This window comes from Daucus carota, chromosome 5 (assembly GCF_001625215.2).
Source record: "Daucus carota subsp. sativus chromosome 5, DH1 v3.0, whole genome shotgun sequence".
NCBI classification, from domain to species: Eukaryota; Viridiplantae; Streptophyta; class Magnoliopsida; order Apiales; family Apiaceae; genus Daucus; species Daucus carota.
The window spans coordinates 1227517-1254524 of record NC_030385.2 but is presented as its reverse complement, the minus strand read 5'-3'; the positions used below and the strand labels follow the sequence as shown (position 1 = coordinate 1254524).

The 27008-nt window shown below is 33.8% G+C and overlaps 6 protein-coding genes across 6 annotated transcripts in view; 1 reads left to right on the top strand and 5 right to left on the bottom strand.

The window, feature by feature from the left end:
• Positions 1-380: 380 nt before the first annotated feature.
• Positions 381-2174, bottom strand: LOC108220093 (photosynthetic NDH subunit of subcomplex B 3, chloroplastic). Its single transcript, XM_017393759.2, has 6 exons — positions 1914-2174; positions 1716-1826; positions 1564-1620; positions 1317-1379; positions 1133-1195; positions 381-685 (listed from the first exon to the last, which is right to left on the bottom strand). Exons 1-6 carry the CDS (start codon positions 2136-2138, stop codon positions 611-613), a joined length of 594 nt encoding a protein of 197 aa, XP_017249248.1. The 5' UTR covers positions 2139-2174; the 3' UTR covers positions 381-610.
• A 218-nt stretch (positions 2175-2392) lies between these two features.
• Positions 2393-5482, bottom strand: LOC108220092 (uncharacterized). The gene is made up of 9 exons (XM_017393758.2): positions 5214-5482; positions 4566-4642; positions 3982-4210; positions 3744-3898; positions 3592-3637; positions 3399-3490; positions 3234-3330; positions 3080-3136; positions 2393-2833 (listed from the first exon to the last, which is right to left on the bottom strand). Exons 1-9 carry the CDS (start codon positions 5352-5354, stop codon positions 2657-2659), a joined length of 1071 nt encoding a protein of 356 aa, XP_017249247.1. The 5' UTR covers positions 5355-5482; the 3' UTR covers positions 2393-2656.
• A 6054-nt stretch (positions 5483-11536) lies between these two features.
• LOC108222010 (ethylene-responsive transcription factor TINY) lies at positions 11537-12479 on the top strand. The gene has a single exon (XM_017395884.2). The coding sequence runs from the start codon at positions 11741-11743 to the stop codon at positions 12347-12349; it is 609 nt and encodes a 202-aa protein (XP_017251373.1). The 5' UTR covers positions 11537-11740; the 3' UTR covers positions 12350-12479.
• Positions 12480-15940: 3461 nt separating this feature from the next.
• LOC108223371 (ruBisCO large subunit-binding protein subunit beta, chloroplastic) lies at positions 15941-21706 on the bottom strand. The gene is made up of 15 exons (XM_017397580.2): positions 21568-21706; positions 20446-20687; positions 20240-20365; positions 19938-20075; positions 19467-19562; positions 18472-18714; positions 18055-18289; positions 17779-17948; positions 17618-17695; positions 17455-17526; positions 17264-17368; positions 17059-17151; positions 16872-16964; positions 16399-16522; positions 15941-16279 (listed from the first exon to the last, which is right to left on the bottom strand). The coding sequence occupies exons 2-15, from the start codon at positions 20674-20676 to the stop codon at positions 16266-16268; spliced, it is 1818 nt and encodes a 605-aa protein (XP_017253069.1). The 5' UTR covers positions 20677-20687; positions 21568-21706; the 3' UTR covers positions 15941-16265.
• An 887-nt stretch (positions 21707-22593) lies between these two features.
• On the bottom strand, positions 22594-24790 carry LOC108220711 (CASP-like protein 3A1). Its single transcript, XM_017394558.2, has 3 exons — positions 24470-24790; positions 23719-23854; positions 22594-22964 (listed from the first exon to the last, which is right to left on the bottom strand). Exons 1-3 carry the CDS (start codon positions 24730-24732, stop codon positions 22749-22751), a joined length of 615 nt encoding a protein of 204 aa, XP_017250047.1. The 5' UTR covers positions 24733-24790; the 3' UTR covers positions 22594-22748.
• A 1491-nt stretch (positions 24791-26281) lies between these two features.
• Positions 26282-27008, bottom strand: part of LOC108220056 (nuclear pore complex protein NUP35) — a 38253-nt gene continuing 37526 nt past the window's right edge. Inside the window, exon 5 of the mRNA XM_017393699.2 lies at positions 26282-26728. Within this exon, the coding sequence (XP_017249188.1) occupies positions 26429-26728 (300 nt within the window). The 3' untranslated portion in view covers positions 26282-26428. The remainder of the gene's footprint in view (positions 26729-27008) is intronic.

Sequence of the window (27008 nt, the reverse complement as noted above, 5' to 3'; positions counted from 1 at the left end):
GATCCTGTACAAATGCAAGCTCGAGGAAGGAGCTAGCTAGCAATGTTGCTTCCTTAGCTTCATCTGGTTATTGCATTCGTGTAAACTAAGCAAAGAATTGTAGGAATCTTTACTTTTGGATGAATGGAATCTATATTTAGAAAGTAATGACATCTCAGTCTCGGTTTTTTGTTTGTTTTCTATCAATATTCTTCTTTTCGTTCATCTTGTTCTTGATTTCCAGTCTGTCAATCCATCTTCCCAAGTAAAATATTCTGAAGATCAATATAATTTTCAGTTTTTTTTCTAACTAAAAAATCACAATAGATTGAAATTTTATCTCATTAAATTGTGCGAGCACTAATGTCTGTCTTGTATAATTTAATGTATTGAGTCAGTGATCCAGGCGAGAACAATTTATATATAAAAAGAGGGAGAACAATTGTTCCGCATTTTGTTCAAAATGACATTTGGTCCTTGTTATGCAGATTTATGGTCCATCTGTTCTTCATGTAAGCTCTGACATCAAGCCTTAACAGTAATTATTTTTTTACTAATTAATTTATATATTTAAACCTACAAATAAATGATTTTTTGCAAGGAAGAAGACATAATAAGATACGGTGAAGAATCAAGATTCCGAAGGGAATTCTTTGCCGTATGTCCATTCGTGCCCTTTCCACTCAGGTAGCTGTTGAATGACGACCTGCATTGTAAATTTTTACATCAGCCGCGCAGAAAATAATCTGCATGTCTCAGTTTAACATTAATACTCTGTTTTTTTTTCTTTGCGAAATGAGCATGACGAGTTTAGACCTGAAATGGATCCAGAAATTATGTTCAAAGTGGTTTAGAGAGTTCTTAAGCTTGTGAATTGTGGTTTATGCATTCTGGTGCCACTTATAAAAACCGACATTCGATCAAAAAACCTACAGTTTTCAGCTCTTTAGAATTTATACGTAATGCTTGCACCTCAAACGTAACTTCAACACCTACTGATCTGTGATTTAGGGATGATCGCAGCAAATTAGGATTGCTTATATGAATTTAGAGGTTTGGACGTCACCGTAACTTGTGAGGAGCTAAGTGAAACTAACTACGAAACGAAAATGAACTCGTGCTGCATAACAATGAAGCAATAGGAGCTACTTACCACACCGTCTGAATCAGATGTCCCGACTGTTGTCTGACAGGCAAGTCTCCAATTTTTCGGATTCTGCAAATTAATGCTAAACTCTTCACACAGACATAAATCTGAGATTGCCCGATCTACAATTCACTTGTGAAAATAATGCAAGCAATATTATCCTGACAATCAAAACTAACACAATATATACCTTTTTGAGTTTTTCCTTCTCCTTGTCTGTCCGAGGGCTTAGTATCTCTTTCCCATCGACAACCTTAAGTAATTAAAGCCAACAAAGAGAAACAGATACAGGTAAATGTGTGTTTTTTCATGTGCTAAGCATTGTGCCACAGTAAAGCATCATATTTTAATTTTAAGGTGGACATCAGATAGAAAATCAGCATCTACATTTGAGAAATAAGTAGAAACTGAAATGTACTATAGGACCAGAACATTACCTCGACAACGCATGTGGCACAAGTTCCCCCTCCTCCACAATTTAGAAGTGGTCTAGACTGAAACCTCAACATAGAACTTTACTTAGTTTCACATTTTAGAAATTACTCGTACCTCGAACATTAAGATTAATGTGAGAATCAGAGAAACTTACATATGGTCCATACAATTCAATATTTGTATCCAACATTATATCCCTGAGTTTCTGCCCTCCACAAGCAGTACGAAAGTGCACGTCTGGTGTTCCATCAGGAAGCAGAACAGACTGAGACATGAAATTTTACAAAGCTTAATTTCCCAGAAAAAAAATTTCTGATGTGAAAAAAAGGGTCTTCTGATTATGTGAACTTACACTGACAAATGCAAACTTGACCGAAGGCGGGTCTTCTGAAGTTGTTGCAGTCTCTGCCTGGTTCTCAGGTATAGTTCCAACAGCTCTGATTCGCCCTCTGGAAAAGCAACGAGAATTCGAGACTTTGACAATTTTATCAGATGCAATGCTGTTAATTCTGTTGAAATTATGTGAGACTGAGAAGGATGCAGCTAAACCATGAGAATTGAGATGAAGTGTTCCCATTATCAGATTGCTGATATTTGAAAGGGAAAAAAAGGTCCATTGCATTTAAATATATTACATCCAAAATATATCTTTGGAAAAATGTGTGGTTGCTATTTATCTTATCTGATCAAATGGATCATAGCTATTTCTGATAATTGCAGTTCACAAAATCACCCCTTTTTTCGATATGAATAGCAGTGGTAATTTCAGATTTCGAAACTCTTTTCCATCAATATTAGGTTATGCTCTATTTAGCTTCAGATGCTGAATAAAAGAATCATAACTAAAGACTCTGGGTTAAAGCTTGGGGAATATGTACAATTCTGTTTATCATCAATAATAGTATAAAGATATAGTATATACAATGGCTGCATTTTAACCAAGGTAAAATAGATTTTTCAGCATTGCCTACGTATTCCTATAACAAGACAGATGTGTACTAAATAAGGATAGCTACTCTACAGTGTCAAGGTCGTCTCAGCAAGTGCAGCTTAAGCTTGTCTGGTAGAATACTCCTCACCAGTGCATTCTAAAAGTTACTGTTTCTGATCATGGACCTCATATGAAGAATTTGTGCTCCCGTCTGGGTTACAATTAGCCACAGCAACCGGAGATGGTGATTTAGAGTTTACTAAAGTTGGCTGATAGGCATGGGGGTGTTGAACTACAATTAGAATTGAATCCTTTAATCCCCTGTCACGGAAAGAAGTGGGCTACATGAAAAGAAATTGGTGATTAGTGCAATTCTGACCAAAATTTATACTAAGTTTCCAGCAAAATGAAAAGTACAGAAATAAGTCTCCTGAAATCTTAAGGGTTTGCGTGAGAAAACAGGCTGTTTACAGTTAGTTACTAAAAAATAAAAGATATGTCGTACGTCCTCACACCTAGAATTCACAGAAAACATGTGAAGAATTAAAAAAAAAAAGACTTCCGGAGTTTGAGCCAACATCACTTACCACGCCAATTTGCCATTGATGAGAACTGAAATCTTTAAATCTAGTAGCATCCATTTCCTGCAATAACATGACAACACACAACTTATTGAACTCTACTGGTGAACATGTTTTATATATAAATTTTAGAAGAAGTTGATGAAGTCTTTTGGCTTACAATGCTGTAGATAGGAGGCATCATTATCTCCCCTTTAGACTTTAAAGTCGGCATAACAGAAAAACGCGGTGCCAATTCTTGTGGCCAGAAAGTCCATCTGAAATTAGAAAATGTTACTATGTGTTTGCAGTAATTGAAAGGACACTAAAGGAAGAACATATGTACCCGATGTAAAGAAAGATGCAAAATTGTGACCATTCTCGTATTAACAAGCGAAACCAGTAATTTTCCAGAGAATCGCCCATGTTAATGAAAATCTGTAAAATACATTGTTTCATTATGAAGGGAATATGTCGATGTTTATGACGAAATTAAAATTTATTTGAGAAGGAAAAGAACAAAAGTTGGAGATTCGTACTGCTATTTCTGCCACAGCTACAATCTGCATAGCACCTTGGAATTTTCTGGGGAGTTCAATGCAAAAGGTCATAAATTTTAAGAAATTAACTTCACAGTGATCCAGGCCATCAGCAGCAGATAAGATTCTGGAAAAGCTAGTAAAAGGCTTACCTAAACATCATGTACTTTGTATAAATTGCATCACGCATCGCATGGACATCGTCATCTATTATATACATTAACTGCTCACGCAGAACTGATAGGTTTTGAGATGTATGATGGAATATCACATAGAACAAAATGAAATAATTAATCACCAGAAGCGCCTGGATCCAAGAAAATGATTAGCAATTCGACTTTAAGATGGGCAATTTTATCCTTCAAAATTTGTCAGCAAATGGCAACTTACTGTGAAGTAAGGTACAGAAGCTCTATGACCAACTAGAATCAGATAAAACACGCATCCTAGTGCTGCCATAGTTCTGCGTTCAAGCACAGAAAGACGCTCACACATAATACAGTACCCATGAGAAATGAGAAAGAACGAGACAAACGAAGCTGTTTGAAACAGTATTCCAGTAACATAAACTCCGAAAGAAATCCAAAGAGAGCATGTCTGAAAATAAAAGCAAGAGTACCTGCAAAATCAATACATAGACAATTTAATGTAGTAGTTTAGTCATGAAAGGATCTGATAGCATAAAACTGATAAAACAAGTATATAGATTAGCAATCTTCTTATCAAATGGGTCGGAAACTAGACATTAGATAGATAAACAGCTATTAAACATGGATAAACAATTAAACATAGTTTTACTTCATTTGTGTAATCTATGTCGACTAATCATCTAAGTCTTGTGAATAACATATATATACAATATTTTAGACGACACTTAAAAATTGCCGTCTAAGTGAAGAAGTGGTAGTAGCATTGCCACCAAGTCCACAACCAATTTTACAGGCATTACAATTGTTTGATTTTCGAGGCCATACCAGAACAGGAACGACAGAGTTAGTTGCAAGGCTTTGAGTAACGGGACTGATGCAAGCACCCATTGCAAGTTATTTGTCTGCCCTAGCATCAACAAATCAATACAATCACAAACAGCAAATCACAGAGTAATAATATCCAAAAACTGCATAAAAACACACAGAAATTCATAGCTAAAATAATCTCACACACGCAAATTAAACGTGTTAGTTAAGCCTCGCCTTCAGCAAATACAATCGAAAATAGTGCCCTGTTAATTCCTTCACTGGCAGCTCTAATGTTCAAACAAGAACCTTCCACCTCTTAGGAATTCATAAAAAAATCGATCTTAAAGCCCCTTTCTTTTATTCAGGATTCTTCATTAATATTCTCCAAATATGAGTACTTTTTCCATTCAAAGTATGTTCCGCTCCATGCACATACTAAAACCGAACCAAACATACCAAGAATATCTCGCTCAGCTAATTCATACTCAACTCGAATCAAATCAAATTTTTCGACAATCAATACCCTCATACCCTAGCTCAAATTTTCCACCAAAACGATTTCCAAATCCAAAATGTGCCTATCCATCAATCTAGCTAACCATTTACAATCACATGCACAATAAAAAAAAAACGTTTTAAAAAAAAACAGAACAAGAAAATGACCTGAAAATACCGCGATTTATAAGTGTTCACAGCCCAAAAAACAGCGGAGAAAGACCAGATCATCATGAAAGCCATGTAAACAGAAGGTAAGGGCCGATACGACTCGTCGAGGCCGCTACGGTAACTTCCCGGCACTTCCATCTCCGATATGATATGGCTTAGATTTTGAAGTGCTGGGTGAATATTAGTAACGCATCACTTTGTTGTTATAGTATTTATAGAGAAGCGAGTAACCAAACGCTGCCTTGTCTTGCTTGTGGAGTAGCAAATGTAGATAAACTAAAGTGGCTAGACTTGTTGGTTACTTAACAAACTGTTTTATGCTAACTTTGTCTCTTCTGAATATTTCAATTCTCAATTTTTATAAATATTTAGGAATTTAGGCTTGAAATTACTTAATTACTACAAAGTCATTAAAATATAAGTATAACATCTATAAAGGCCTCCTCTAACAATTTAAAATTTTAGATAGAATGATTATCTCCATGATATCAGAGCGTGGTCTGATGGAGATCTCGGGTTCGAGCTCCTGCCATCCCCGACATTACCACTCTTCCTTTAACATTTTAAAATTTTAGATGGAATGGTTATCTTATAAATCAATTATTATATAATTTATCTATCCGTATTTTAAATTTTCATTTTAGAACTATTATAAGTCATCATTAAAAATGAAGAAAGATTAAATTATATGATTATTACTAATATATATATTTTTTACATAAATATTGTTGGAAAAATCAGAAACGAAAAACAAATCTGGATTGAGAAAAAATAAAATTTTATAATATAAATCTGAAATGATAAAAGATAAACCTTTGTCGCTATAATATCTCGTCTCGCGATTATTATATTATAAATAATCGAATTCAGGCATGAGCACGTGTTGGCAAGGGTGGATTACATGTGTGCATAAATTATGAAAATGCAAAGGGTGATGGGGCCAGGTTTTTAGGGGGATTAAGAAGTTGTTGCAAGAGTTCACGATGATGAATCGATGCCATATTTTGTAGGATCTCTGCTCCACCATTCAAAGAACATTCTCTCTTCATCTTCATGTCGTCTTACTCCCCAAGTCACTAATTATCCCTCGTGTTCAATTAATTTTTTACCCTCTGAAATTCATATCAATTAATTTTTTTAAAATTAAATTAAAAATTATTATTTAAATAGTTTTTTAATATGTATTCATGCGCATGCACTAAAATCACTTTTCGATTAGGGGAAAGATTTTTATTCATTCTAACTTCATTCAAAATGATGACCCATGCGTGCAATAAAAATTTCACCGATCAAATTCATCTATTTGAACAAAAATTATAAATTTTTTAATTCTTAATGTGTGCACATGGACATGCAGAAAAAAGACCCTTATTTAAAATATGAGATAATTTGAGTTAATTCCATAAGCAAAAGCATATATACCGTGTCTGTTTGGCTATTGCCATTTCTGGCTTCTCCTGATAAGAAGCCGGCTTCTATTTTTTTTGACTCGTTTGTATTAAAAATTATAATCATTTATAAAAAAATTCAGAAGATTAACTTTTATTTCAGGACTTATACTTCTCACTTTTAGTTCACATCTTTACTTTTAAAGAAGAAACACTTTTTTTAAAATTACTCGAAATGTTCCATAATGTACGAAGAGAAGCACCCGTATGAAAATTATTTGCAACCGGAAAACAAGAAACGGAATTAGAATGAGTAGGATTAGAGTTAGACTAACCACTCACAACTCCGAGCAACTGCCAAAGCTAATTTAAGATTTAATTAAATCTCGTATGTGTTGATACGTTTACGTGTATCGATAAACTATGTGAAAGTATACGAGAGAATAGGTGAACAAACTCACTAGTTTAGTAGTTTCAACCAATTTATTTAATCTCTTCAATCCCTCTCCGTTTAGTCAACCAAACTTAACAAATTCATCAGGACTATATTCTACTGCTACTCCATTTAGATGTCACGGGAATATGATGTAAAGGTTTATTTTGAAGTCAACGTTGAAAAGCGCGGTGGTGTTAAGAAAAAATATTACTAAAATAAATAATTTTGTATAAATTTATTAATTTGATATCTTTTTTATATTTGCATGTTTCGTTTACGGTATAAAAAAGATACTATTTTTAATGAGATTTGATAAAGAAATTTATAATTTTATTTAAAAGTTGAAAAATAGCTTCTTTTAGAAATAGAGTACCTGCTTTTTTTAAAACATCCAAAAATTATCGTTCGAAAAAACTGCTTTTAAATTTGTGAAACAGTTTTCACATGTTTTGGTGAATAATTGTCGTTAAATTATATATTTTACGATTAATATATGTACCAACAGGAGGAAGCCAACATCCTCTTTCACTCTCTCTCAAAACCCTAGCCTCCATCACAGCTTTTTGAAGGGGCTTCCATCGGTTTCTACCGGTGGAAAGCCCCGATTTCTTCTTTTTTTCTACTTTCTTGTTTTGAAATCTTATTTTTCATTCAATAAGTTCCCAATTTATTTGGGTTTTGTTAGTCTCTCCATCTTTTGTTTTGTTTTGGTGTGTTTTGATGTTTTCCATGACCGAGGTTATAGATCGGCATGATTTTCATGGGTTTGATTCAAGTTTGAAGGTTATTATGGGATCGCATCTATGGTCGATTGTTCAGAACATTCAGGTGAAAACCAATCAGATTGGAACAAATGTATATATTCAAATCATCTTCAAATCGCTTAGTTGCCTCTCCAAGAAAGAAGGATTCAACAGCGATATTCTTCAGCGTCTGTCCAATTTCGATTGTGTTTGTAGATGCCGTATGGCTTTTGATTAATGAATTGATTCCTTTTTATCAAAAAAAAAATATATATATGTACCAACAATTATTGAATCAAGCGAAAATAAATTGAAACCAACACAATATTTGCTGCTTACACCGTTGCATGTAAATTTGCGACTGATACAGTTGCATATAATTGTTTGCAAATGTTTGGGTCCAATCTCTTCTTACAAAGTTGAGAGTTGAAGCTGGGCCGTTTAGTGGAGATAAATAAAATGCAGGCCCTAACTAAAAGGTTAAGATATGGGCGAAGTTTCGTGGGCCGGATGTGGAGAAGTTGATTTCAGATGTAACCAGACAAGCACGCAGGTATCTTGAAAGAAAGTTTTTTTTTTTTTTTTTTTGGAAAAATCTTGAAAGAAAGTTGTACTTCCTCAATTTTTGATTTCTATACTAAATTTTTATAAATTAAAATTTTTATTTGATTCGTATTTAGGAAGGTAAATTCAGCGAGTAACCAATAAAATGCACACTTTCAAGAATTTCAAAATTTTCTAAAATTTGTCAAACAAATAACTGTTGTGTTTGGTTGAGGAGAATTGAATGGAATGAAATGAGTAAAAATACTTGAAACTAATATAGATAGTAAGGAAGTTTTGGAAAAAAATTGAGGGAGTGCAAAATTGTTATGATAAGATTTGTAAAGAAATTGAGAATAGGAGAGAATGGAGCATTCCATCTCAAATTGAAGATGTGATATCTAGCACATGAGGTAAGGATTGGAATGGAAGAAAGAATGAAATTTCTTAACAATTGTCTATGATATAGTTCAAATTATCATTCCATTCCTTCCGGAATCATTCACCCCAACCAAACATAACATTAATTTTTACATATAAATCAACTTTCTTAATAAATAAATATATACCAAACAATCTTCAAAAAATCAAAAATTTATACATTAACAAACATGAGGTTGGGGGGTGGGGGGTTATATGTGGAGTAAAGATAGTACCTATAATTGACGTTAGAATATATATATTGGGTAGCACTCCATAACATACCCTCTTATATGGAGTTACGTAGCACACCATTATAAATATATACATAATATATATTCTATTATATTTTTTATGAAATATAATTGCAAATTTTGATTATTAAACCGAAAACGAAGTTATACAATTTTTTTTATTCCAAAGATCATCAAAAATTATGCAATATCTCAACATGATTCTATAACAGAATAATAATCATCCAGAATTATTCTGTTGTAGAATCAGTTTCGAAAATATACTTTTTTGATCAAATTTTAAGTGTTAAATTACTTAAAATAGATTTATTTTATAGTATTTTATATTAGAATCACGTTTTATATGTATTCTATAACAGAATTTATAATAAAATTGATGATTTATAGTGGCGCACTATGTAATTCCATATAAGGAGTCCCTCTTTGGAATGTTGGCCTATATATATTTTTCACAAAAGTGAATTTATGGTCTGTCCGTATCATTCTATGTGTCTTTTTTAAGAAATTTTTTTTTATCTCAAATTAAAAATCTCTTTCTTCTTTCGACACAAATTTATCTATTTTTTGTGATAAATTTATCTATTTTTTGAAACTTGCTTTATTCGTATCATTGCACTAAATTTTTATATTTATTATGTCTTTTGAAACTCAATTTTATTCTCAAATAAAATTATATCTAGCTAATTTTTCTTTAACATGTGTAATTTTTTTTTCAAAAAATGTATAATTGGACGCGGAGTAAGTTAGTCCTCTCCTCCAATAACAAAGAGAACCTTGCAGAAAATGAAGCAGCTCTTCACACTACTCTGGTTTCATTTGGTGTTTAATCGCCTACTAATAACCTATTTGTCTTGTCACTCATTTCGCATAACGCTTGTGGATAAATACGAACCACAATAAAATATCATATTCACTAAATCAAAAATTCGAATTGGACTTTTAAATAATACCTTTAATTCAAGTTACCAAACATATGCTTGTACTTTACCCCTGAAAGAGATTGATAGTGGCGACGGCGGTTTCAAAAAATCAACGAAAGAAAATAACGGGCGAGCCAAACTTGTTGGATAAGTAACGGCAAAATTTTCATACAGGCTCCATTCTCCAACGGAAAATTTGTAAAATTTCCAAGTTTTTGACTTGGAGTCTCGAACTAACTTCTGAGATGATGAAAGTAAGTGGCATGTTTTCTTTAAACAAGAGATACAGGTCAACAATATCTCCGCGGGACAAATTAATATGCTCTTACAGCTAACATTAGTTTGGTGAATTTACACGTAAATTTTTAAAAATGTGTTTTAATATCATTATCATATAATATATATAACAAGAATAATATAAGTCATTTAAATAAGATTAAGTTGTTAAATGATCGATTATCTAAAACATTCATAAAAGTTGGCAGGATGTCTTACCATGATCATACTGTATTTAAATATTTTTGATGTCCCCTCGAAAATTTATTTGCGGTTCCAGACTATATCACGGGCATCCATCGTTTTGAGGTATAATATTGTTGTCGTATTCAAAATTAGATATTTCTTCTATTTCAAAATAATAGTTGTTTTGATTTTCTGCACGTAATTTAAAATACGAATATATATTTTACATATTACTTTTTGAATGAAAATATAAATGTTAAACACTTTTCAAAAATGAAAATTTTAAAATGATATGTAAAAATATTTTTTATCAATTACGTGTAAAAATAAAAAAAAATTATTGTTTTAAAATTGAGAGAGTATGAAAATATTGAGAGTCAAAACAAATCGAATCCGAACTTTCACAAACTTCAAATTCAAATATTTCACAAACCTCGACTCTGATATCACAAGTGAATAACACGTGATTATTATCAAAAATATAGACAATATTATCAATTACACAAGAAAAATATTCTCCTTGATGTATATAATTGTATATAATTGTGGTTGATTTTAATTGGAATGACCTCATGTGTTTATATCAATAACTCCAGTTAAAACACACCACGTTAATAGTTATGTCATACAAATTTTCTCTTCACAATTTTGTGAACCTAACATTACTCGTTCAAACACGGTTGCCAAACTACTCACAAAAATATCTGACACTAGTCAAGAAGCTTAAACCTTCTGATACGAATGCATATAAATATCCATACAGGTGATGATATCTTTAGAGCAAGTCCAAGAGAGGCCCTATCTCATGTCCTAAGTTATAATTTAGGGCAATTGACCAAAAAACTTGATCCAACAATGTCCTAGTGATGCCCTATATCACTAGGACAACCTCCCCAAGCCCTATTTTTGAGGCACATCTCTCCTTGCCCTATTCAATATTTTATTATAAATTCTCATTACACTCTTTTCCTCTCTCTACTTTTATATTATGCTTAAATGATGAAAGAGAGTCTTTAATAATAAAATATTAAACATAGTGTGAGAATAAGGCACATTGTTGGAGTTCAAGTTAGTAAAGTATGTCCTAAATTACTAGGACATAATATTTTATATTATATTTAGGGCATAAACTAGGACACTCTTGGACTTGCTCTTATACACTGATAAAACCCTCAAGTTACCTGTGGGCAATGGCTTCTTAAAACACACACAGAGTTGTGAAACCAAACAAAGCAGCGCCCCTCTATTTATTTTTCCCAACTCTCTCTCTCCTTTGTCTCTTTTCTAATCTCTCCCGTGAATCTCCTCCCCTATATATTTACATGCACACATAATTTATCACCTACATATCTTTTACAATGGCCACGGAGCCACACACCTCGGCCTTTTCGTGTCCTTCGGGTTCGGGTTCGGGTTCGAGTTTGAGTTCTGACAAGAAGAGGAAGAGACAGAAGGACTGTGGGACCCAACATCCGAATTACATAGGAGTCCGAAAACGTAGCTGGGGCAAATGGGTATCCGAGATTCGGGAGCCACGTAAGAAGTCACGCATATGGCTCGGGACTTATAACACGGCCGAGATGGCGGCTCGGGCTCATGACGTCGCGGCCTTGACAATCAAAGGCGACTCGGCGATTCTTAACTTCCCGCAACTCGCTGAGTTGCTGCCTCGGGCCGAGTCAGGCTCGCCGCGTGACGTCCAGGCCGCGGCGGCCAAGGCGGCCGCTATGGACTCGTCCGAGTTGTCTCCCGCATTGTCTGGTAACGAGTCGAGTGTGAACGCGAGTACGAACTCGGACGAGTTGGGCGAGATTATTGAGTTACCGAGTTTGGAGGGGTGTTTTGACTCGGGCTCGTCGATGGACGAGTTGGTGCTGGTTGACTCGGACGATTTGTGGCTTTACACGCCCTGGTGGGTGCTGGAAAATGAGTTGGATGTTCAGTATTCGCAACAGGGTATGATCTAGAGGCTATGAGATTCGGTGATACTATTAAATATTTAAATATTATTGATTATTATTTTTCGATTTGATTTAGGTAGCTTTTGTATTATAGTACTGATATTTCCTCTAATAATGTGACTATAATTCCATTTGATCAGTTTGTTATATACATTATTGAATTTTATGTTACTTTATTTTAGGGGTCATAATAAATTTTTTGCTCATGCACCACTCTTTAAAAAATGCTGCATTCGATCAGCGTAATAATCTCTAACCAAACAAAATTTTCAACTGAAACTACGTGTTTATGTTAAAAACAAAATTTATAAATATAAATTTCGTCACCTCACTAATATAAAATATCTTTTTCTATAATTATAAACAAGCTAGTTCCTGACCAAAACAAGAAAAAAAGAAAGCTAGTTATATTTGGACAATCTGTTGAGACTTATAGTAAGATTTTATAGTGGATTGTCATATTAAAATAATACTTTTATTTATAAAAACATAAAATATTATACCATACATACTCAGTATTCCTGCTTAGACCAGGGTCTGATCAGGGTAAAATGTACGCAGTCCTGCCCCTACTTTAATGTAGAGAGGCTATTTCCGTGAATGCCCCCGACTTAGTGCACAATAATTAAAAGGGTGTGTGATACAATATTATTACAATACCTTAGCTCGTGGTCTTTTTCACATGAGACTTATCGAAACATTACCCATCAGCAGTGGCAAAATCCGGTGGAGGAAACAATTGCAAGGTTATTTCAAGGATAAAGGCGTGGGAGAAGAGAGATTGGTGCAAACCTCTTCTTAAAGCATAACACCCCAATACTCAAAACCTCTGTAAACCACGAGACCGAGTCTCAACTACTCTAATACGCCGTTGCTAATCATTCTTATCAAATGTCATATCCCCGTGAGATTTAGGGTTCACGGGTTCAAACTTAATTGATCAGACCACCACGTGGTTAATATAATCGAAATAAAATGTCTACGGTAAATTTTACATGTTCAAATTAGTTAACTATCAAATATATTCTAATTAATATATAATTAAATAAAATTTAAGAATTCCAAATTATTACTTTATAGATATTACTGTATATTTTTTTAAAAAATTAACTTTTAGCGTTAGAACAAGCTCTCTTCCAAATATGTACACCCTGCAGATGAATAATATATACATATCAGTAACATTTTGTTCCGAGGGATTTGATCATACAAATGCAGCCACTTTTTCGAAGAAGGAAAATTACAGAAAACGGGAAATCATTTACAATTAGACTAAAATTTAGACGACTTATTGCGCAAGTCGTATAATTACGTGTACTGTAAATTTGTTCTAATCCCCTATTAGTGGGATATAGTATAGTTTAGAGTAAAATGACTGTTAAGTATAACCTAAACTTGTATATCACGCGACGCGTGAATGTTAATCAACTTTTTCCTGTTTCACGTTTTCCTTAATTAAGTGCTAACTAATAGTAATAAATTATAATTCAATAATCTTGAAAATATTGGTACCTCGATGTCACTCTCTTTGGGTGTTTAGGATAACAATATAACAATAATGAAAAGTGAAAGTCTAAGAGCAACTCCAATGCACCCACTCCTTACTTATATTTAGTCTACGTGGACAATATTTGAGAATTGAGAACAAAAAACACAACTCCAACGCAACTCCCCATCCCTCATTTATTTTAGGTGAGAGAAAGTTTAACCCCTTGTTTGAGGGATGAAAAAGCAAACCCCTATATTCTCCATGTCATCACCAGCTCATATATCCTCTTGTTTTTCTGTCACTTGTCACTGCAATTTCTCTCTCTATTTCAGTTGCATATGTGAATTTGAAATACAGGGGATCAATATAGGGAATACCATTGGAGCAAAACAACTTTTTGGTCCCCTATATTTTAGGTAACCATTATTATATAATATTTTAGGGGTTGAAAATAGGGAATTGCGTTGGGCTTGCTCTAACTAATTAATTACTATCTTAAACACTTTAGTTTGAATGTCCAAATCACTGTCGTACTATTACATATAATTATTATTATAAGCTTAGTTGCAATCAAGATTAGATAAAAAGATGAACGTTGGAGGACCTTTTCCTTTTAAATTTTGTTTACAATTTTTTTATGTGCTCAACATGTTGATTATCCTGAGAGAACCACGAATCCAAATCAACCAATTAAATATAATAAAACTGATAAGAGGAATTAAGTAATGAAAATCATACGGATATCCAAAAAACAATCGAGTCGAGCAAATATAAAACAGATATACCATTAATTAGTTTAGTCTTTATTTAAATAATTAAGTGATTCATTACTATTGATATATGTACATGCACAACTGCTTTGAGTTGTTGATCGTAATGCAATTTCAGACAAAATTTTAAAACTAAATCAAACTTTTGAAAATCTGACACATCTCACATCCTCGATGTTAATCACATCAAAACACACCAAAGCCCTCAATAAGAGAATTGAAAAAAAACTCGAATAAATTGAGAACAAAACACTCAGAACAAAATTTCTTTAACAAATAACACAACCTAGAAATATATAAAAAAAAAAAGATTATCATTGGAAAAAAAGAACAAAACAAATAAAATAATTAATTTATGGCTTTTCACCGACAAAAATCAATAAAATATGACAACTTGAAAAAGAAGAGGCCATGGAACTTTTAAGGAGAAATAAATGAATTTTGAAAAAGTATATTACAAAAAACCAAACTACTAATTTTTCTGATTTAACTGGATTTTATCAGAGGTTAGGCAACATTCAGCTATTATTTTTCTTCTTCTACACCACCAAACCTATAGTATAGAAGTGTGAATAGAAAATGTCAAGCATATAAACAAACTCGTGATTGGCGGGAATTCGTTTTCTTGCAGGAAAATAGTGCCGTTTTCCATCTGAAAATCAAGGCAACTATTTTATACCCATTTTACTCCAACAAGTTTTCTTTCTTTATAAACTTTGTAGTTTGGTTATTGGCGGATCAAAGCAAAAAAGAAAAAATAACATGACAAGTACCTAGCAACAATTCTAATACTTTTTCAAGAAATTCACATGAATTTTTAAACATCTCTCGAATGTAATAACTACAGCCAAATTCCATCCCAACTTGGCAAAATGCCCAAATATCACAACTCAAACTCTTTCGGGTATGAACAAATGTTTTCGATATTCATGATTTATTTATTAGCTCAAATTCGGAGCTCTGGGTAAAAACAAGGGGAGACTTGTTTAACAGAAGTTGGATTTGAAAGAGACGTTTTTGTATGTAGGGTTTAGACATGAACATCAATTGTAACGTTTAAGAGACTTGAGTGATAGCTATGGAGCTGAGACCAATTCCTCAAATACGTTAACTAGATAATAAAAACGTTGTTATCAACTACAGTGACTAAATATATAGCCGTTGGTTAAGCTATGAGAATCGAGAGTGTCCTTTTCTTAAACCAAACGTTGAAGCTTTCAACTTCAAGTTCCAAACAGCAGTCATTCCCTCTTATTGTTGAGTTTTTTTTACTAGTCTTTTCGGCTTATGTCATGAAATATTTTGAAATTTCAACAGAATGCTTTAATTAAACTCGGCTTAATAAGCAACGTTGCCAATTCCGCAGATCATTAAATTTAACAATGCTATCAAACTGTTGATTTCCGACGTTAATTTCTTCACTTGATAACAATGCTGTTCCTAACAAATTATTAATGCTACCTAATGAAACATAAAACAGATGCATCCCCATGTACCTCTTTGTTATATCTTATTCTGTAAGTCTCGGTAGGCGTACACCAGAATGCATCTTGCTCTCCATTGTATTCTATAAGCTGCATATATGTCTCGAGATGATAGGTTCCGGCTAATACCTCCACCATCATTTAATTCGGTTCATGAATTCTGAATATGTTCTACCATCTTAGTATCCATAGCCTAACAATAAAACGGAACGATCAATGTATATACCATATAAACTCTGCAACTACTAATTGACTTTTTTTCAGGAGAAACGAGATTAATAAAAGCAGCAAATAGTTTGCAGTTCTAAGAACCTGAATTATCCATTGGATTTCCAGCAGCCACATTTTCAGGCTCCTTGATGTCAACAACCACGGCATCTGATGTGAGGAAGGTCCTTGCAACTGAAGCTGCATGCTCTAAGCAACATCTCACCACCTACAAGACAATCGCAAACTTTCATATATTTACAAATTTGGGATAAGCATTAGAAACAAAAAAAATGCATTTTATTCAAGTGGCTTATAAGTGAAGAGAATATAATTAATATTATGAACAAATGATATAAATAAAAGATATTTTGGATTCCAGTATATCAAAGAAATCACTGCAATTGTAAACCTTTCCGAGTTTCAAAGCAGCTCTTTCAGAAACAACAATGAAGCAAATATAACATGGTAATATTAAGACCTAATTTGCAGTTAAACAACAAGTGAAACCCTATTAAGATAAGAAGACACCCTAATCATTAAGGAAATGACAAGTAAGATAAAGAAGAAAAACTTGCCTTTGTAGGATCAATTATACCAGCAGCCATTAAGTCCTCATACTTCCCCGTTGCAGCATTATAGCCATACTTTTGATCATCATTTGTAAGCACCTGAATCAAAAAGTGCAAACAATAAATCATATCTGAATACCAAATACATCAGGGACATCACGCTACACAGACATGATGTAATTAAAGAAGCTACCTTTTCAATTACAACACTTCCATTAACCCCTGCATTCTTGGCAATTAACTTCATTGGGTATCTCAATGCCCTTTGAACAATATCAGCTCCTACCTGCATATCATTCATATTTATCATAAAATCTAAAGCAACCCACAAAACTCTCCTACAATCCTACTATGTTACATAAGATATAAGCCAGAGTGCCAGACATAAAAAACGCTACCTTTTGCTCAGCGTTATCAAGAGTATCTTTGATGGCATCGACTTTCACGGCAAGGCGCAGTAAAGTGCAGCCACCGCCAACTACAATTCCTTCTTCAACAGCAGCCTACGAAAAGCAAAGTAATGATCATTTCAGCATAGTTAAGTTACGATCGTTATTTAGTCAAATTCTAGCAGCTCATTCAAATATACCTTTGTTGCATTCAAGGCATCTTCTACTCTCAATTTCTTTTCCTTAAGTTCAGTTTCTGTTTGTGCCCCAACCTGGGAACTCAAACACAATTTATTGATTTAAAGATAGGTACGAAAATGTGTCTCCACAATCAAATATTAATATAGAGGTGCTAAAGATCACCTGAATAACGGCAACACCCCCTGAAAGTTTTGCAATTCGTTCACTTAGCTTTTCCTTTTCATAGTCCTGCTCTGCTGCCTAGTTAATCATCCAATATCATTTAGTTAGAGGATAATTAAGTGAATGATGGTAAATGAGTAGGCGGTGGGAAGAATATTCACCTCGGCAAGATTTCTTATCTGTGCAACTCTTCGGTTCACTGCGTCTTGGGTGCTTCCATCACCGACAATTGTTGTTGCATCCTTGGTAAGTACCACTTTCGCAGCATGCCCAAGGACTTCCATATCTGCCTGGTCCAAGGTTAAGCCTACCTCTTCTCTAATCACGGTTCCTGAGAATAGCATTTATAATTATAAGTAAGCAGCAACACATTCTTGTTATATACTCAAATCAAAAAACAATTACAAGGTTAAATTTATCACTAACAGAAGACTTACCACCGGTGAGGATGGCAATGTCATCAAGATATTGGCTCTTGCGTTCCCCGAACCCAGGAGCTTTGAGTGCAGCAATTTTAAGTGCCCCTCTTAGCTTATTAACAACAAGAGTAGCAAGAGCTTCCTGTTCAATATCTTCAGCAATTATCAGTATTGGATATCCTCCCTTGATAGCACCTTCCAAAACATTTATTAGATCTCTTGCATTTGTTATCTTTTTGTCAACCAAAAGCAACTGCAAAAGGGATAAATGACAACTAAATAAGAGTAGGAGCAAAGAGTAAAAAACAGTCTGGATTCTGGAAATAGGTAAAGAATACAGTAGATGCAAACACTTTGCAATTTTCATAAGCTAAGAGAGCAAAGAGTGAAAACTTTCTGGGAATAGGTAAAGAATCATACAGTAAATGAAAATACCTTGCAATTTTCATATTCAACGACCATTTTTTCACTATCTGTCACAAAATAGGGGGAAATGTACCCACGATCGAATTGCATGCCTTCCACAACATACAAACTATTTTCAGCACTTTTCCCTTCCTCAAGAGTCACCACACCTTTTCTTCCAACTTTACTCATTGCTTCAGCTATCATTTTGCCCACTTCGGGATTGTTTCCAGCACTAACTGCAGCTACATCGGCTAACTCACTGTCCTCAACCTAAAAACCATATACAACCATAAATCAACCAAGCAATGTTTATACTTAAAAAAAAACATGTAATTACAGTTTTAGTTGCAGAGTCAAATTTAAAATTATAGGTAAGTACCACTGAACCCACAACCAGGTTGATATATATATATATATATATATATATATAGGGTAGCACTCCATAGCATACCCTCTTATATGGAGTTACGTAGCACACCATTATAAATATATACATAATATATATTCTATTATATTTTTATGAAATATAATTGCAAATTTTGATTATTAAACCGAAAACGAAGTTATATAATTTTTTTATTCCAAAGATCATCTAAAATTATGCAATTTCTCAACATGATTCTATAACAGAATAATAATCATCCAGAATTATTCTGTTGTAGAATCAGTTTCGAAAATATACTTTTTTTAATCAAATTTTAAGTGTTAAATTACTTAAAATAGATTTATTTTATAGTATTTTATATTAGAATCACGTTTTATATGTATTCTATAACAGAATTTATATTAAAATTGATGATTTATAGTGGCGCACTATGTAACTCCATATAAGGAGTCCCTCCCTGGAATGTTGGCCTATATATATATATATATATATATATATATATATATATATATATATATATAGAGAGAGAGAGAGAGAGAGAGAGACTGACACACACACACACACAGAGAGTGAGAGAGTCGGTATAAAGATATCCAAAAGAATAACAGCTTCAATTTTAAAAAGCAACAAAGCATACCTCTTTTGACATCAATTTAAGCTCGGTCACCAGGGATTTAATTGTTCTCTCAATACCTCTTGTAATCTGGATTGGGTTTGCACCCGCTGCCACCACCTAAAGCAAGCAGGAATTCAATACGTTAAGCATAAAAACCTACTAATTCTCCTAGCATGCATAAGAAACATTTGTAATTTTACACCAATCACAGCAATTAACCAAGAACTCCCGCTGTATCCTAAGAACCTTGCCCAGGCACCCACCCGTTTTTACTAATATATAATTAGAAACCTTCATCTTAAGCTAAATATACACAAAAATATTATTATTGGTGGCCAAAACATCCGCTGCAACAGCTTTTACTGTCTGTATCGTTTACAAAAAAACTTACTTCAGGCCTTTTAAAAGGCATGACTAGCTTCAATTTTTTTTCTGCATGCATATACAGTACGTCAGAAAGATATAAGAAGGTATTATAAAGTTATTACAGACCTTGACCCCTTCATTGATCAAGCCTTGAGCAAGAACTACGGATGTCGTTGTTCCATCACCAGCCATATCATTGGTCTTGGATGCAGCCTGTCTTACTAACTTTGCACCAATGTTTTCAACAGGATCTTCCAGCTCAACCTGCATAAAATATATCATTTTTTGGCTTCATAAATTGAGAATAAAGGACAGCATGGAACATATGTTTCATATGTGCATCGTAAGAAATTGATTCTAGTTAACTGATGACAATGAGTGTGCAAGACTTCAAATTTCAAATGATCACAAATAAAACAGACTAATACCTCTTTGGCCACAGTTACACCATCATTCACAATTTTAGGTGAGCCATACTTGCTCTCCAAAACTACATTTCTTCCTTTCGGACCTAGAGTAACCCCTACTAGATCTGCGAGCTTGTTAACACCCGTCTGAAAGAAAAGACAAAGTATAGATATTAGTACAATAACAAAACTATACCAAAGAAATAACTTTTATTCCGCCAACAGACCTGCAATTTCTTGATAGCAGAACCATCCTTGTTAAAATGAAGCTCCTTCGCCATCGCCCTGACTTTAAGAGAACATTTCTTGTGTAGTACCAGATTCCTTCTAGTTTGAAGAGAACTCGAAGATACCGATGCAAACGACGACAAACTCTTGAAAGAAGTTGCCTTCTTCGTATCCATCATTCGCGTGCAAGGAGATGCCAATGCAGCAACAGACAACACAGCGGATGCCATTTTATTCAACACTAAAACACATGACCACATAATAGCACAAACCATCAGGCAATTTCAAAAAAAATCATCATTTCAAGTCACCACAAGTTTAAATTTTAATTTTTTTTTTTTAAAAAACAGTAGCTTCTGCAGCCCTAGCCAAAATGCCGGATTCACAGTCAAATCTTGAAATTGCTCTAACAGTCTAACACGTCCAAATCATAACCATTTTATTCAGCACTAAAACACATCACCACATAATAGCACATAACATCAGTCATTTTCAAGAAATCATCAATTTAAGTCACCACAACTTTAATTTATTTATTTTTTTAAAAAAAACAGTAGCTTCCACAGCCCTAGCCAAAATGGCGAATTCAAGCGTCCAAATCATAACCCAAATGTAGTGAATTATAATAGCATGACATATACAGTTAAAACTCAGATTAATGAATATTCTCAAAACCGGAGAATTTTACATTTTTACTCACATATAATCTTGAAATTACTCTAACAGTCTCAATGTATCGAAATTAAACAAAAGATAACTTGCACATTCAAAACTCGATCGAACCGGAGAATTTCATCCACTAATAATCTTGTAATTACTCTAAACACTCCCAAATGTAGCGAACTACAATAGTGTTCACTTCTACAATTACATAAAAGATAACTTACACAGTTAAAACTCGAAAAATTATACACTTGAGACTGGAGAAATTTATTCATTTATCGAGAATTTTATTAATTTATCGAGATTAAGCTACAACAATTAGCACCAATCCTAATAACATAAGCTGTAAATTGTAATGTGATTATGCGAATCAGCTGGTGTAAATTATAAAAAGTAAATTGCAACAAGTAATAATAATAATTAAAGAATAAATAAAAAAATGAGGGAAAATAGATTACCTGCAGTTTAATTGGGAAATGCAGAGAGCAAAAGGGGGAGAAATGAAGGTGAGAATTAGGGTTTAAGTAGATAAGGAAGAGGGCTTTGGAAGCTCCGAACCAGTGAGAAGCTTCTGGAATTACACGTTTTATTTGGTTGATTTGAATTTTGGTGGCCTACTATGAGGCCCAATTGGTCAAGTATGGATCGTGTTGGCTGAAAAGCCCATCTTAATGGAGGTGGCCCATCTTAGTTAAGCTGCTTAATAGAAATGAAGTTTTACAGTGTTTTTTAGTAGATGCTTTTTGTTTTCGGAATTGTATATATCTAACAAATTTATTCCAGAACTTTTTACGATTAATATTTAAGTGGTATATTTATCATACATAGGAAAAAGGGAATATCTATTCATAACAAAGTGGAATTTTATTTTAGCTTACTGATTCTTTTTAAAATCGTATCATAAAGAAATTTTTCAAAATCCGGAAATGAGAAAATTTTCAGAATCCGGAAATTAGACCCCAAACGTTACTATTCAGCACGGAAAAAAAGGTCACTATTGTCATTTTTCGTTTAAGATGTCATTTCAAAATTTAATTCCATGTTGTGTTTACAATATTAAAAAAAATGCAACTTGAAGTTGCGGTTTCAGCTGAAACCGCAACTTGAAATTGTGATTTTGAGCTGAAAATTTCTATCGGAAAATTAAAACACGACATGAAGTTACGTTGTGAAGTGACAGTTAAGATAATTTCTCCAAAAAATCAAGTTACGTTGTGAAGTGACAGTTAAGATAATTTCTCCAAAAAATCACATTGAGTCTCATTTGTCTTAAATGTTTGGGACCTTTTGTGACGGCCACTATATTTGACGTAATAATCTGTACTACTGGTTCCTAGCCCCCTGTAATCACCCCCTAATGAGGGTAGAAAACAGGAGTTATGAAGCTTGATATTGCAGCCTCTACCTAAAAATGTTACAGTAAACTACAACGCAACAAGTCACAGGAGTGGCGAGAGAAGCTGAATGGTTAATTTTGATCTGGAGACGAGAAAGGCTGAATCGTTATTTATGATTTACATTCCACTTGTCTGCAGCATAATATGCCATAGCTAATATTAATAACAAAATAGCAGCAATTATGTGCTGAGGCGCCGACTTCAACATGTACATTCTATAAATATAGAGAAATCAAGGACATTTAGAATTTAGATATGCAAATTACATCAAGAACGGTTGAAATGGCAATCAGGAAGCAGCTGAAGAAGGTGAGCGCTATTGAGACTGCAACACGGTCACAGAAATGTCGCAAGGGCTTGCAAAAATTTGGTAGAGCTGAATGATGAACCCCTGTGCGGTTCAAGTTGGTAACGCCTGATGCGGCTGATCCAGCACTTATGAGTGCATATGTAAATATCTGCAAGAAATGATAAGCATTCACGTTTTAGTCGTCTTGTAAACAAAGAATTTATAAAGGCTTTTTTTTCAAGTTTGTTTTAGCACTCTCTTGTGCACTGTACTTCAGCATAACTAAAACCTTGCTTATAATTAGCAGCTCGATGAAATACATATCAGATATAGCATACGGGAAACGGATCTCTCAAGGATTTAGGTATAACACTAAGTACTACCCTCTGTACATCCCTAACACTCCAGCAGTAAGATGGACTAGTTTGTAAAAGGAAGCACCGTAGAAAAATTATAAGCGAACCAAGTTTCTCCAGTAAAGGCCTTCAATGCATCTTCAAAGAATTAATAGGATATAGAATTCACAATTTTTTTCTGCAGGGCTAGAAAATACATTTGGCAGTGTATTTGAAGCTTACAAATTGAAAATCCACTTGTAAGCACCTCAGTAGGTCTAATACAAAACCAACAGTCCCCATTCAAAATCAGAAGTTATTTTTGTGCAGAATGAAATTCCAACAAACTAACATTACATGCTTACTGACACCTATGGAGTAGTTATGTGGACTACACTGTTATAATCGCGCTAAGCTTTTAATTAACTGCAAACATCGCTAAACTACTAGATCCGCTTCACTAGAGTAGCAAAGTAGCATGAGGTATCTAAATAAATGAATGAGGAGAATCACACATTTGCTGAATTTCACTTAATATTCAAAATTAAGCCTATCAACAGAATGATGAAAAAAAAAAGCATGTTCTACCTGATCACCAGCAAAAATGAGCCATGCATGATTGCGTGAAAGAACAACTGGAGATCTCTGCATAACTCTAACGCCGCTGATTAGCAACTGAATTAAGGAGTGAGCTGCAACTGCTCCACAAACTCCAACTACATACCTGCAGCTCAGACCGCCAAATAATTCAACAACTTTATAAATTATTCAAAATTTGTCATTTAGGCGACGAAGGGCTATTAACAGAGCAATTTCAATTTTTGGGTCGAAGAGTGAGTCATACAGTAAACCGTTTTTCCGTCGATCCGAACATTAAAAAAATCGCAACATTTTCTTCTAAATCTTGTCCTTGAGCATTGGAATAACATTATTAGTTTTCTTGTCTCACAAAAGTACAATAAACAACCCTTTAGAAAAATGAGGAAAAATACAAAGAGCTCTGAACCCCACTACATCACGGGCCATTCTTATCAAAATAAAATAACAAAACAAATGCAAGCATTGACTAACAAATAGGAACAATATAGTCATCAAGAAAGTATCTAGCATGTACTGTACAAGTTAAACAAAATTCTCATGATCCAATCGTATTTCTCTCGTTCTTTTTACAGGATGTCGATTATTCAAATTTAAATAATTTATCTTGTACAAATTCTAAATTAACATGGACAAGACTCAATCAATCGAATATGATCTAAAATTGATACGTTAACAAACACGACCCGAAACATGACCCGAAACTGTGAAAAATGAGGAAGGAAAAAGAGTGAGAGCTTACACAAAGGAATCAGAGAAAGACCACTTGGAGTAGAGAGGAAGATGAAAGCCATAAATAGAAATATCTCCGGATTGTTTAGCAGTCACCATTAGTGAAAGTGCAGTTACTGAGGTTAAAACACATAGTACACGTAAAATGACATGCAAGACCTCTGGCTTTCTGCTAGCTAAAGCTAGTTGAGGACCAGCTGACGTAGTGTCTGACGTGGCTTTGGTCTCTGACATCTGTACGGCGACTTCCGGTGGAGTTTTCCGGCCGGTCATTGTGTTTGTGAGGTGTGAGAGGAGTGTGAGGTTTTATAAGTAGTTTAGAGTTTAGAAAACGAACAAGCTGTCTACGCTTGTATATTTAGCATACGAACATGGGGTCTATGCCACGTATTTGCGTGCCCGAATATGAACATGAAATATTTTTGTTTCGATAATTAATTTATCGCACTGTTTGAAATAAAATATTTGTTTTATAAAGTGGCAACGACCGAGCTCAGAAAATCAATAAATTTATCTATTTTCACTCAGTTTTCATCTATATAAATTGATATGAAACAGAGATGCTTTGACCTTGTGAGTTTATAAGTTAGAAAAAGTTTATTCATACTCCATCTGTCCCATTTAATTGTATACGTTTCTTTTCAACTGCTCGACACGCATTTCAATGCTCTTATAAAATATAGTTCCGTAACTTATTTTTGAGATTTTCTTTTTCTGAATAAAAATATAACATTCAAACTTTAATTCAGAAAAAGAAATTTTTAAAAATAAATTACACAACTACATTTTACAGGAGCATTAAAGTCCGTGCCGCGTTCCCGTCCCCCAATGTATACTACTCAGGGGGACGGAGGGAGTATTATTTGTAAATAATTTATAAGACAACTTCTTATTTATAAGTTGATTTATTCATACTATTTGTAAATAATTTATAAGACAACTTCTTATTTATAAGTTTGAAAATGCTAGTTTTATTAATAATTTATTTTTACTTTTTGAAATTTGATTTTATGAAAATATAAAAGACTAAAGGATCATTTATAATATTCTATTACTATATCAATTATTTTTATACCGATAATGTAAATATCAAAAAAAAATATATCCAAACATATAAATTACTACTCACCAGTAAATAACTTCTCATTGATTTTATGTTAAATCGAACTGCCAGCCTGTTATGTTAAATTATACGAAACAGCCCCGCAAGAAAAACATTTTGAGGCCGGCCGTTGGAGTATCATGATGAAAACATTTTATTGTGTTATGTACAAAAACACTTTTTGTTGAGTAGTTTTCACTCATCTTCTCTCCCAATTATGCGAACGTAAATAACAATCTATCGATATATACGTTAATCAATTTGCTTGAATGTACTTATCTGGTGATTAAATCCCGGAAGCTTGATTTTAACCACTAAATTTAGTACTTAAAATTAAAATTCTTTACGCAAATCAGCTTCTCATCGATAGAAGCTGAGGTGAGAAAATGTTGGGATGTGAAGAAGGAAAGTGACACCGCCCGTGACTGAACAATTATGTTTTTCATATAGGTTACTGGGGATTCGGGTACGTACACTCCAAAGTCCAAAGACAAAAGGACAAAGAAAAGAGTATCTCGTTTCTGCGCTTTGCAGCTACACTGCAGTTGCTGAGGCAGTCCTCAAGGTCATCATCCGAGCAAAAATTATTCCAAAAATTGGCGGAAAATATGGCTTATAAATTTAACACGAAGGAAAACATATTTGAAGAGCAGGTAACATAGCGTAACTTCCAAACATTTTCATCTCCTCTGTGTAGTCGCAACTCAAAAAATACATGTCTACATCAACATCGACTTGATTTCTCTATATATAAAATAAGAGCGTATTTTGCCAGTAAAGGAGAAGAAATACAGGAATACAATAGTGATCCCTCAAAACCGATCCCAACATTTAAAATGGAAAGAGAGGGTGATAAATTGAGCTCAACTAGAAACCGAACATCACGTCTATAACTTTGGAGGCGAGACTTTTTGCAGGAGTTGCGATGGTTCCAGATGACTGTCGGGCACCATTTATGCCATTGTTAGTATACTGATTTTGAGATCTCAATGAATTGAGATTTGAATTTCTAGAAGCTGGTGGAGGTAAGGGCATGAACCCTTGCTTGTTGAGCTTTTCATTCAGAGTCTGACGCTGCATTGGATCCACTGGCTTCACTCCAATAATAAGAACTCCATTTATTTGCATCCCATTCTTAGCCAGAGCTTTACGAGCATCAGCTCGATTCTAAACAACAGACATATAACAAATATAAGTAAGAGCCTGAATGCAAGCTTTTAAGCAAACACAAGGACTAAAGTACTGCATTTGTACTCGAGAGTATTAGCTTTGCAAGAACCAACCATGAATTTGGCACGTGACCAAACTATCTGCTTCGTTATGACATGATAACATCTCATAAAATACATATAAGCATGCTATCCTACTTTGTTCTAAGAAATAAAAAGGTTCAAAATCCATCAACATGTGTAAAGAAATATGTTCGTGCCAGTCAAGCAATAAGATT